General features: G+C 47.5%; 1 protein-coding gene across 50 annotated transcripts in view; it reads right to left on the bottom strand.

Annotated features, from left to right (window-relative positions):
* Window positions 1–12,359, bottom strand: part of MADD (MAP kinase activating death domain) — a 39,914-nt gene that overhangs the window by 18,525 nt on the left and 9,030 nt on the right. For 4 of the 50 annotated variants that reach the window (XM_060606569.3, XM_060606575.3, XM_060606568.3 and 1 more), the window contains 17 exons: window positions 11,804–11,982; window positions 11,277–11,512; window positions 10,933–11,089; window positions 10,095–10,198; window positions 9,813–10,003; window positions 9,173–9,429; window positions 8,789–8,928; window positions 7,883–7,984; window positions 6,515–6,574; window positions 6,053–6,155; window positions 5,498–5,684; window positions 5,251–5,401; window positions 4,743–4,949; window positions 2,978–3,031; window positions 1,894–1,994; window positions 1,212–1,295; window positions 722–880 (listed from right to left, as the gene is read on the bottom strand). In XM_060606569.3, coding sequence (XP_060462552.1) covers window positions 722–880; window positions 1,212–1,295; window positions 1,894–1,994; window positions 2,978–3,031; window positions 4,743–4,949; window positions 5,251–5,401; window positions 5,498–5,684; window positions 6,053–6,155; window positions 6,515–6,574; window positions 7,883–7,984; window positions 8,789–8,928; window positions 9,173–9,429; window positions 9,813–10,003; window positions 10,095–10,198; window positions 10,933–11,089; window positions 11,277–11,512; window positions 11,804–11,982 — 2,472 coding nt within the window. The remainder of the gene's footprint in view (window positions 1–721; window positions 881–1,211; window positions 1,296–1,893; window positions 1,995–2,977; window positions 3,032–4,742; window positions 4,950–5,250; window positions 5,402–5,497; window positions 5,685–6,052; window positions 6,156–6,514; window positions 6,575–7,882; window positions 7,985–8,788; window positions 8,929–9,172; window positions 9,430–9,812; window positions 10,004–10,094; window positions 10,199–10,932; window positions 11,090–11,276; window positions 11,513–11,803; window positions 11,983–12,359) is intronic. The other 46 variants (XM_060606601.3, XM_060606589.3, XM_060606616.3 and 43 more) reach the window with 23 other exon arrangements.

The raw sequence follows: 12,359 nt of genomic DNA on the forward strand, positions 1-12,359 counted from the left end.
ATTAATGAATGAAAACATCAAATAACTGTTAAAAATATACTAAAATAGGGGCGACAGGGTGGCTCAGTTGGTTAGTGTCGGATTCTTGGTTTCGGCGCAGGTCGTGATTTCACGGTTCATGAGTTCAAGCCCCGCACTGGGCTCTGTGTTGACAGTGAAGAGCCTGCTTGGGATTCTGTCTCCCTCTCTGCCCCTCCCCTGCTCGTGTGCACATTCTCTTTCTCTCTCTCAAAAATAAATAAACATTAAAAAAAAAAAAAACATACTAAAATAAAATAAAAATGAAATAAAATGCTATTTTAAAGCGCTGTATAAATAGAGCAGTGACCAGCATAAAACCAAACTATTCCATAGCAACAGGCTGACTGGTACACACTATAACTGCCCTGACATTGCCACAAAGTACCCATCACCTTGTCTATTGTAAATGTGGGGATTACTGCTACTTAGGATTTGAGGCCCTTATCTGAGTGGGAGGGGAGCCCAACTCCTCAGTGATTCTTGAGAGGATCCTAAAAGCCCCAGATCATGGAGTCAAATAATTCTGAAAAAAGATTTGAGAAACATTTTCTTTGAAGCCAGATATATCAGGATTATTCATTCCTGACTGATTCCTGATATTCTCCTTTCCTTCTAACTGCCCCCTAACTTTTCATTCTTTTCTAATCCACTGCCCTCCCGTGAAAGAGCTGATCTCCTTTTGTTAGTAAACAAAACTCACAAAGATGGTGCTGGTAGCGGAGTTGGTCTCAATTTCACTATCAGACAAAGTGCCCCGAGAGCTGGCCAAGTGCGCGCTGCCCTCACCACCTGCTCCATCACCTGCGTTGCTGCTCAGGTCACTGTCTGCTCCAAGGGTCTCTCCAGAACTATTACTCACCTGGAAAGGAAAAAGGGGTAGTAAGGGATATTCCCCAGGGAAAGGTTCCCAGAAATGCCCAGCTGTTAGAGCTCTCCACTGCCATAGAGAAAGCACTGAACTTCAAAGGTGGGTCAGATAGCCTCTGGAAGTACCTTCTTTACAGGATGAGGTGCCCTGGGTGCAATCTCAGGGTCTGATCCCATGCATACAAACCTAGGACAGGTGAACATCTCCACCATGAGAACCAAGCTGACATGAGACTAAGAGCCTCCATGGGAGAAAGCAGCCCCCTTTTCCAGAGGGAAGCTCACACCCCACCCACCAAGATGCCAGTGTGGTGTTCCCCTACCACGGTGCTAACTTCAGAGTCCTGACTTGAGCTTCGGATCATAACAGCTGGACTCACACCAATGACAGAGTCTGGATCAGTCCTCTGAAACGACACGGGGACTCAGACACATTAGAAGGGGTGTCCCATATAATCCTGGTTTCTCTAAGAAATACTGTATCTTCTTCCTTCTCCCCATCCCCAGCCTACTATTACCATCCCTAAACAGGACATGAGAAATTTATTTTTTTCCTGAATATAAAATATACATAATAGAAAATAATAAAAACTATGTAATAAAAAATAGTAAACACTAAAGAAATACATACTCACTATAGAAAATACAAGAAAGAATAGGTAAACAAAAGCCATAAACCTACCACTGATATTAATCACTGTTAAGGTTTCAGTACATTTCCTTTTAGTCTTTTCTACATACATTTTAAAAATAAAATGGGAATCATACTACATGTAGCTGTGTAAAGCATTTTCCCATGTCACTACATTTTTAAAAACAGTCTTCAATGATGTTAATATCATAGTACATGATGTATTATACTTATTTCATCAGTCCACTATCACTGGGCAAGCATGTTGCTTTGAGGTTGTCTTTTTTTTTTTTTTTTTTTTTTTTTTTAACTTAAAGAAGTATTCTGAGAGAGCAAATTTAATTCTCGCAATTCTTAACAAGGTCGTCACAAACCTGGGAACCAGATGTCAGGCTCACACCACTGTCCGCGCTGATCTGGGACTTTTTCTCTTCTGTCTCACCAAGGTCAAAGACGGGTTTGATTACTTCAGGCCCTGGGTAGGGGAAGACCTCTGTCACCCAGTGCACACACACAAGGGGCAGGCTGGTGAAGGGAAAGGGACAGCAGCACAGCCTGGTCCCAGACCTGTTCAGCGTGTCCCAGTCACCTTTCCAGGGACTGCCCCCACCTCGGGCCCCATTGGAAGAAGTCCCCAGATGCCTTAAGAACCAAGTAGGACAAATTAAACCTGGTCTCAAGGGGTTCTGCAGCCATCTTCACAACCTGAGAAAATTCTGAGCAAATCATTCTAAAACAGAAAGCTCCACAAACAAATGTCTAAACCACATTCCACTACACTCAGAGTCAGAGCTTCACTGGTGTGTACAACCGGTTATGGGTCCCCAGGTCACTCGGTGCTTCCCCAGCAAATGTATCTAAAAGGGGCTAGAAAAGGATAGGCCCAATGCGATACAGAAACACCAGCTGTTTCTGTGGACACAGCCTACCCCAACCCTACTTCTACATTTGAGATAAAAAAAACAAACACACTGTCATTTTTCCCCACCCACCCACAGTAGTATGGCAGAAGGACAGAATGACAGAAAGCAAGAAAGCGTGCCTAGGCAAGCCACCAGAGAGAGCTGGGAAGCTACAGACTCAACACGGAGGGACAGCAACCATCTCTGCCAACTGTGCCCACAGGCCTTCTAATGGGTGAGGGAGATCTCAGCCAATGAGGGGCACTGAAATAGGCGACCATTCTCCCCACCAACTCTGAAGCAATAGAGAACCAAGGTCTAAGGGACTTTACTCGATAGACGCCCTGATTACAGCCTGATTGCTAGGAGGAGCGGGGAAAGAAGCAGCCTACAAGTCACGTACCTGTGAATCACATACCACCTACCTGCTTTCATTCCAAATACCCCCCAAGAGCAAATTTGGGGTGGGGCTGACAAAGAGAGCCTGCCCCAACTGGGCCTGGGGAGTTGGCAGGTATGGGAGATTTGGGAACAGGAAGGGGCATTTGTTCCTTACTCTGTTTTTCCAAAGCTTTTTGCTTTTTCACTTCCTGGTGCTTGTTCCACAATTCTACCCCAGATGCAATGTAAGCAGGAGAGAAAGACAGACAGAGTCAGAGGCTGGTCAGACAGACAGAATGGAAACCCACCCAACCCAAGCTGATTCAGTCTCAGGCACAGGATTACATATTAAGAGATAAAAAGAGATCTTCATTTTGGGAGGTTAAAAAATCAAGAGATCTAATGCCTTTCCCCCACTCATGAACTAAAGACTCTAAATTCCTAACCCAAACCTTAACGTGGTAGTAAAAACCTTGCAGAACGTGAGAGATGGAACTGCCTTGGACCAAGCTCTTTCCTTTTGGCCTGAGAAAACTGATCCTAATGAGGCCGGAGCACTTGCTCCAGATCATGTAACTTAGGATCACCTGGGACCATGCTTTCTCTGCCAAATGAGCTGGGAAACAATTTTTAAAGATTCTAGACAGATGATCACCGCAAGCAGCCAAAGGGGTTCAGAAGTGTGAGCACAAACCTGGCTGATTCACACGACTGGATAGAGGCCACTCATGCGGGTGGTTAGCATCCTTCCTTGTTGCTACCAAAAAATCCAATTCACCCTCAGTATTAGCATCTGCCCTGCCAAGTGACCCGTTCTCAGCTAGTCATCTGGAAAAATGCTTTCAGTAAAGGTGACAGAGAACACTAAATGGTCAAGAATAGGATCTTCATTAGGGTAAAGAAGAGAGAATACTGATCACAGCATTCTTTTCCTGGAAGAACTTGAGTGCCTACTTAGTCCAATCTCTTCATTTCCCAGATGAGGAGACAGAGACCCTGAAAAGAGGAAGTGCTTTGCCCAAAGTTTCATTCCTAGCTGGGGGGCAGATACAGGACTAAAACTCCGGACCTCCAGACTTGCAGGCTGGTGCTTTTCCTAGAGCATCGCATCATGTGGGAGAAAGACTGGGTTGGCTGCCTCTAGGACACTATTCTGCGGGCTAGAGAAGTGCAGTTCCCCAACAAAGGAAACTGGTTCCTCCTCCCCACTTTTGGGAGCATAAGACAACTGCTAATGGTGTGGCAAAGAAGCATCAGCTAGAAGCAAACTGCCCAGGGAGACAGAACCAGAAAAAGAAAGACACAGCCTAGATGGCTCTAGGTCAAGTGAGTCAAATGGAGGTGACACCCAGAGAGCTCACTAAGGCATTGCCTCAGTGGGAACAGAGAGACACCAAACGTAAACAAGCTCTTGGTCGAGTCCAGTGAGAAAAGGTTTGAAGAAAAGCCGATTCAGAAATCTATACCTTGAGGTCCAGCGCCCAGGGAAATGGGGTTGTTGGACACACCCCAGGAAAGCAAATTTGAGGGTAGTGTAATGGTTGGATGGGAGAAAACTGGCCAGACAATTATAATTTTATAGGCCAAAGACGCATCTATAAACTTTCTTATAGCTTCCTGGACCTCACATCTGAAGAAATCCAGATGTAAATAAAAAGTGGGACAAGGAATATAGCTCAGACTCCCTGCACTAAGCCTCACTGGCCCCTCGAAGCAAAACTTCCATTCTTCCTCTAAGATGTAGGTGTGGGTGCCTGTAAAGGAAGCATAAGCGATAAAGAAGTACAAAGAAATTCCATTAGAAATGGATGCAGATCTATCTCCCTCTCTAGAAAGCAAAGCATGGGGAAAAGAAAGGCAGGATTCTGAATGAATTGAAAGGAGGGAGAGGTATTTTAGAAGCCCGAACCCTCCACCACACCAAACACGGTGATACATACCAATAGACGCTACAAAATTCTCTTCCTTTAAACTTCTGGTGTCTAGCTCTTTAGGACCCTTTCCTGCAGCACTTGGTGCCCGAGGTCCTAGCTGGGGAACTCTCAGCTGTGCCATAGCCTTTGGGTCCCCCCGCCCAGCCAGGCCAGGATCCTTGCCAACTGGTGTATTTACGCTCTCTGTTGGACTTCTCTTCCGCTTGTCTGGTTCTAGGAAAAGAGGGAATACAGGAAGAGGTCAAGAGAGACAATGAGTGGGAATCAAGCTGCGGGAACGAGGTGGGAGAAGCAAGGAGGATGCAGAATGGAAAAAGTGCAAGGAAAGAAAAACAGACATCTTATTTTTCATGACAGAAAAACACCCGGTACGTATAAACACGCATTAAAAAAGGAAACCCCGAAGCCTGAGGGGAAACAGCCTGGCACCGGGAAACCTGTGAAGGAACAAGCCTTCTTTGGAGATGAGTGGAAGAGTTGTGGACAGCGCCCGCCCAGCTGGTGCGATCCCTACCTTTACTGTAGTAGTGGGTCTGGGCAATCTCCAGAAGCCCAAAGGTGCTGGCCATGCCTCCCAGGCCCGCGTGGGCATAGGACTGCTCCAGGCTGAGCACCGTGCACTTGAGCAGGTCTAGCATCCCCTTGTACACCTTTCGACTGACCTCCTGCAACAATAACCCAGGGGCTGGAGTGGGCAAAATTGCCTTCGGGGTCCAGGTCCCTCCGGCAGTTGATTCCAGCTCCTCACCCCAGACACTGACCACATCAGGGATGACGTCTTGCCGGGCGTCGTCCTCCGACTGCACTGTGCGGTTCAGCTTGCTCAGGACAAAGACGCGCAGCTGCTCACTCTCCAGCAGCCGGCGCACCTTTTTCATGTTGAGCCAGCCAACGCCCTGGCCGTCCAGCACACTGTGCACCACCTCCTTCAGGAACTGCTGGTTCTCACTACGGGGTCCACACACAGCTTCTGTGGTCATCGGCTTCTTTGCAGAGCACCCCGCCTCTTTCACCAGACTAGATGTTTGCCTCCAGGGGCAAAACGCAAAGCCAAGTCTCCAGGGGTGCAAGTCCCCTGCACCCCCCACCGCTCCGGATCGCCTGGTGTGCCCACATACCCACCACTGCTGTTTCATTCTTCTCACCAGGGTGAGCTACTACTGTTGCATGGGAAGTCAGAATGCGCAGGGCTCCCGAGAACTGATTTCATCCACCCAACTGACAGGTTCTCTCCCACTCCTGAGCCTCCCTACAGTGTGGTACAGGAATCGCTACCTCTATCAGAGATCTTTTGTAATAGCTCAGCCATGGATTACCTAGAATTGCTGGATCGACCCTGAGGTGATGGAGGCTCTCTTTTCACTGTTGGGCTGTGTTTAATAACAGATGACTTCTGGTCCACTAAGGCCCTCCTGTTTCCTATAGCCAGGAAGGTAGGAATGAGAGACATCACTACTGTAGTCCAGCAGCCTTGTCAGCACAGCCCTGGGAAGCCACGTTCCACACCCGTTCCCCAGAAGGGCCGGGTGAGGGTGACCCCAGGGCATCACACATAGGTAGAAACCAGCCATGGCAATGTGGAGGAAGTGGGGACGGAGACTCAGGCCACTCCACATGCACCAGCAGCATGCCCCACGGGCAAGCACGGGCGTCACGGGGGACAGGGCAAGGCAGGTCACCCATGTGGTACCGCTTGCTCCATGAGGAGGATGGCCCTCAGGCAGGCACAGAAGATGCTAGGAAAAAAAGATCATGCACAGCTCACGGGCAAGACCCACCTTCACCACTCCCGGGGCCGGCTTCAGTAACAATCTCCATTAGAGTATTTAGCCCAAATACTGGGACACAAAATACACAATTAGTAGGTGCACCATGATACCACAACCCCTATATCCCTCGATGGAGCTGTAAGTCAGATAGTCTGAGGATTCTCCCAAAGCTTAGTGCACATAACCTTAGTTCTCAGGCACCTCAGAGCTGGAAGCCAAGAGATCAGGAATCAACCAAGGCTCTAGGAAAGACCATTCTTAAGACTATGGCCTCTCAGAGCCAGGGGCAGGGTACATGACACAAGGGACCTTCGGGTACTAAACAGGCACATGCATGAAAGAAGGACCGCTGGTTTTCATGAAACATCTAGCACAGGGTCCACAGGGCTTGCTGGTATGCAGAGAGAGGAGACCCATCTTGCAGATGCTGTCATGGGACGTGGGGTTGGGGTGTGAGGATGGGAGGTGGATGGGAGTGGGAAGTGCACAAATGAAGCATCAGCATGCAATGAAAGCGCTTCAATTGCTCCCCTCCCCAACTGTATCAAATGAAAGCTGGTGACGCTAACACTTTTCTACCCCTAACCTACAGAGTCAGGTGCAGATTGACGCCACAGTGCTAGTTAATCCCCTACGCCACTAGCTATTCTGTCCCTCTGCCCATCTATCCTATGTTCCCAGCCCCATCAAAGAACACTCCTTAGATTCCTGGGATTTTTAATCACTGGGAAGAGAAGTCAGGTGAAAAATATAGGGAGCTGCTTCTCACTATGCTTTCTAGTGTAATTAAATAGTTCAGCACAGTATCTAGAGAAAACAAACAAAAGTCAGAGTAAATGCAGAAGAGCTCTTCAAACTCTCAGCGATCACAAATGAAAATCAAATAAGGTCTTAAATGCCCGGAGAAGCCAACCGATACTACCTGGCCCACCCACAGGCCCTACGTTGACAGGAAGCCAAAGAGGCTTCCTGACGCTGTAACACTGCCAGGCTCTCTATGAGCATCCCTCAGTGGGCCAGCTAATCGGGATGAAGCTTGTCCTACATTCATGCAGCAGGAACCTGGCAGATCACTGGCAGCAGCTGACGATCCCTGTGTTAATTATGTACACCTGACAAAGCTCCCCCTAAGAAGCAGCGGTGATCTCAGTTGCTGTTATCCTAAATGATACGACAGGGCCGTCTCTTCAGCTACAAAGACACTTTCCATCTGAAAACGAGTAGAGCCCATAATGTGCAATGAAAGCCATGAGAAGCGGTATGAGGGGCAACAGCCAGATCAAATGATTCATCATACGCAGGGCTCCTGACAAGCACCCATAGGCCTGAAATATCTTCTGGAGAATCCCGGTATGGCAGAAGGAGGGCTGTAGTTACCTTTCAGACTGGGGAAGGGTGTGGTCTTCTCTCGGGCACCTTTGGTGGGCAGCGTGAGGTTTGAAAGGCTGAAGCTTGTACTGTGGTTCCGATATAGGCTGCCTATCAAGGGGAGGGTGTGAGAGCGAGGAGTTAGGAGCATAAGTGTATCATCATCTCCATCTTCCTCCCTTTCAAACATAATCCCAGTACCTCTGATCTACCTTAGAGAGGACCAAGTCTAATTCAGGGCAAACATGGGGGCCACTGTCAGGATAGCTCAAAACCCAGTAAGAACTTTCTCTGACTACCTCCCATGGGGACGGACAAGTGTCCCATCAACTGCTAACTCAGCATGAAAGCCAGACAGTTAATGCACTTTTGGTCAAAAGTTGGTGCTGTCCCTGTCTGGCTTCTGAGAAAAACTCACAATCATAATTATACCCAATGTTGGCTTTCTCTGGCCCCTGGGCTGTCCTCAACCTTTAACTGATACCACCCCTCATTTCTGGAAATATTCTCTAGGCACAAAAGTCACCTCATATAGATTTCAAAGCATGTTCATGAAAAAGTCCTTCACCAGGCAAAAAAGGTATTAGATATGTACCCAAATCAAATATGACCAGAATATTTCCACAAGATATATGTACAAGTGTATGATTTTTAATATAATGACTATCTTTCAGTTGACCAGCTGTCTTACCCGAAACAGACTGAAATCTCTGGGTATAAAGATAGTGACTACTCTGTCTCTGTCCTTTATTGACTTCTCTTGGAAATACCTTATTCACTATCACCGCAACAACCTGAACTGGGGCTTGATAATGCCAACCCAGTTCTACCTCTGAAGTTCTAAGCAGCATCCACCATAGTCAGGCCCCACTGCATAGAAAACGGGACAGAGGCATGAGAGCAGAAGGCACTTACTGGCAAAAGACATGATGCCCCCGAAGCCCTCGGTGCTGTTGTTGGAGACGGTGGAGGTGGGAGAGCTCGCTCGAGAGTCTGATTCTGCGTCTGAGTCGCTTGCCAGTTTCAAGCTGTTGGGCCGCAGCAGCTTTTGAGCCCTTGAATGCACAGTGGCACCTATGAGCCCCAGGCAGGGGTACCTACTCTTGGAAGTGTGGGCCCTATGCTACACTGTAGTCACTGCTCCCTTCCCACAATTTCTATATGCCTAAATCAAGGCACCACCATGGGATGGCGGGTCACAAGAACATTCAGACTTCTCTTTCTGATTAACCCTCACCCGGGGTCCTCTGTGGTGAGGTCCTTCAGTCACCCACCTAGAAGGAATCCCCAGGCTCTCACCGATTGCCATTGACATGTTGGCTGAATCGGGGAGTGTAACTTTCCCCCTGCTCATCATCATCTTCCTCAGGGGGAAAGCCATATTGGGGCTCGAAGTATGGATTGTCATAGGTTCGCCGGCGCACTGACCCCTCTCCAATTTCTGTCTGACGCCTGTCCGCGGTCGATTTGCCAATGCTGGGAGGCGTGGTAGGGAGGGGCTTGGAAACGCCTACTGCTGCCTTATCATCGTCCACCTCCGTTGAGTCAGCAGGTTCCTAAAGGCCATATTAAATAAAAACTGGTCACCTGGTGCCCAGTGATACCTACCTACCTCAGTTTGGCAAGGCCAAGCCAGGTCTATTAGATTCCCATCTCCTATCCTAAGGGAATGTGTGAGAAAAGATCTCTATGACACTCCTGCTCTCTGTCCCCACAAACCATGCAAAGGGGACCTTAGCTAAGCCCTGAACAAAGCCCGACGAGTTCCTTCTGGAGTCAAAACTACGTCTCTTAGGCTCTAAGCTATGGGATGTATAGAGAGGAAGACAGGAAGACTATGAAGAGGCAAATTAACAGCTTCAGCCTCGCCTTCCTAATGGAGGTATGACCCACATAAGTAACAGTTCTCACTTATCCGCCCTTCCAAGTCCTCACGTACAGAATTAGCTCCATGGACGACGGTGCTGGGGCTACTGCTGGCGGTGGTGCTGGAGCTGGAGCGCAGCGGGGGGTTTTCCTGAGGGTTCTCACTGTCTGGGCCAGGTTCCTCTGATTCCTTCTGGTTCTGCAGCTCAGCAATCTCCACCTCACTGGCATCCCCCAGGGCTGCATGCGTCAATGGATCCACATCTGCCAAAACCCAAGGTGGCAGGTACAGACCACACCATCCCAGAGCCTCCAACCCCTCCCAGAGCTGGCCCATCTCCTCAAGTACACTTACTAGGGGTATCACCATTGATGTCACATTTCATCATTTCACTGACAAAGTCACCAAGGGAGGAGTAAGAAGAGCTTGAGTCATCATAATCCATGCTATCACTGCCACTGCAGAGTGAAGAGCACAAAAATAAAAATAAAAATAAAAATAAAAATAAAAATAAAACAGAATGAAGGGGCAGGAAAAGTACCAGCAACCAGCATTAGGAAAAATAAAAAGGGGAGCATTCTCATACACACACACACACACACACACACACACACACTGGACTATTATTCAGCCATAAAAAAGAATGAAATCTTGCCATTTGCAACAACATGGATGGAGCTAGAGTGTATTTTGCTAAGCAAAGTCAGAGAAAGACAAATACCATATGATTTCACTTATATGTGGAATTTAAGAAACAAAGTAATCGAACAAAAGAAAAAAGAGAGAGACAAACCAAGAAAGAGACTCTTAACAATATAGAGCACATTTGGCTACTGGAGGGGAGGTGGATGGGGGGACGAATGAAATAAGTGATGGGATTAAAGACTACACTTATCATGATGAGCACTGGCTAATGTGAGAATTGCTGGATCACCGTATTGTACACCTGAAACTAACATAACACTGTATGCTAACTATATTGGAATTAAAATTAAAAACTTAAAAAAAAAAAGAGGAAAACTCTTAAGGTCAGGGAACAAGATAAAATAAAGAAGCTAACACAAAACAATCAACCAAAATATCATCAAGGCTTCAAACACTAATGTTTAAGTCCTATGAGGTTCTGCCATAGTGCTCAATAAGGACTAGCGAGAGCCTCTCGGCCTTAAAAAGCGGTTTTGCTGCTGCTCACCTGTCATCAGTAGGGTCCGAGTCAGAGTCACGCTCTGGTGGCACACTCAGTGCCTCCGCCAGCTGGGAATTGCTATCATAGACTCGATAATGGATAGGCTGCAGCTGATGAGCATACCACTTTGGCTTGTCACCAATCAGGGCTGGATCAAACATATCTACCCACAGGGAAAAAAAGAATAGAGTTAGCAACAAGGAGGAAAAAAACCAAGCAAAACATAGAAGAAAGGTAGGGAAATGTCTAAAGCAAAATAGGAATGGAAGGGGCAGATCAAAGATGAGAAAAGGGAAAAGCAAAGGGAAGAGCCATCAGGAGGACAAAGAGGCAGGGGCAGGTGGACTCACTGTTGTGAATTCGCTGGAAGGCATAGTTGGTGGGGTTAAGGACCCATTCGCCAAAGTACTCCACAGCCTGAGTCCTGGCCAGCTTCTCAGCAAAAGGAGTCTGTCGGGGACGTGAGGCTAGAAAGGAGCCAGCTTGAAAAGCTACCACAGGCCGAGGGAAGAGGCGCAGGGTACGCGTGTGCATCTGAAAACCCTGCAGCACGTTGGGGGAGTTGAAGAAGCGGACCATGGCCACTCTGGGGAAGAAGGGGATGGTGAGATAATTCAAGTCCCACACCCTGCGCTAGAAGGATTCCTATGATCCAAGGTGTCAGACCACCTCCCCAAGTCATCATTTCACAGGCTTCCAACATCAGAGGGGAAGGGATCTTAAAGAATCATCAATTTCTTTCTTCACTCAAGGCCTAAAACGCCTGAGAGTACGATGAATTAATTCTTCTTTGCTTTTACTAAGGTGACAAATATACCTAATGAGAGAGCAGAACCCAATCTAAGCACCTGTGATGATCTAGTCGACTTGGTCGTACCTGGTTGCGACATCCACAGAATCTACATCATTGCCATAAATGAGAGGGTTGAATTCAGTGGAAGGTGTGGACTGCAAGTCGTTAGAGGGCCTTCCCAAGAGAAGGGGGATCTCTTGGCCTTCATGGAATTTCTCCAGATTGAGGATGGGCTGGGTGTTGAGACTCATGCTGGCAAGGGCCTGTGGAACAACAAGAAATCCCCTATAGAAGGCAGATTCCTGGGCAGCTGGCCAATCTCATCTCCTAGGAAAGAGCCTTAATCTTTGAAATCAGAATCCAAATACCGTACTTTAACCTTTAGAAGATGATCTGAGTTATGTAGCCTTGCAGTTTAAGCCAGGTTGGTTCAAGGCAACCTGATCAAATCTGAAGTCCAGGGCAATAATTTTCAAATTTATTTTAGCCATGAAATGTTCTTTTTCAACAACATGTTGAAATCTGTATGAAAATATAAACAACTGAGACACGTAAAAGTGAAGCTTCTCTGAAGGACATAAGGAACCCAGAACCTCACGTGCTCAGTGTTACCAGCCTAAATCAGCCCCTATGAGGCACC

The sequence above is a fragment of the Panthera onca genome, chromosome D1 (assembly GCF_046562875.1).
Source record: "Panthera onca isolate mPanOnc1 chromosome D1, mPanOnc1 haplotype 2, whole genome shotgun sequence".
NCBI classification, from domain to species: domain Eukaryota; kingdom Metazoa; phylum Chordata; class Mammalia; order Carnivora; family Felidae; genus Panthera; species Panthera onca.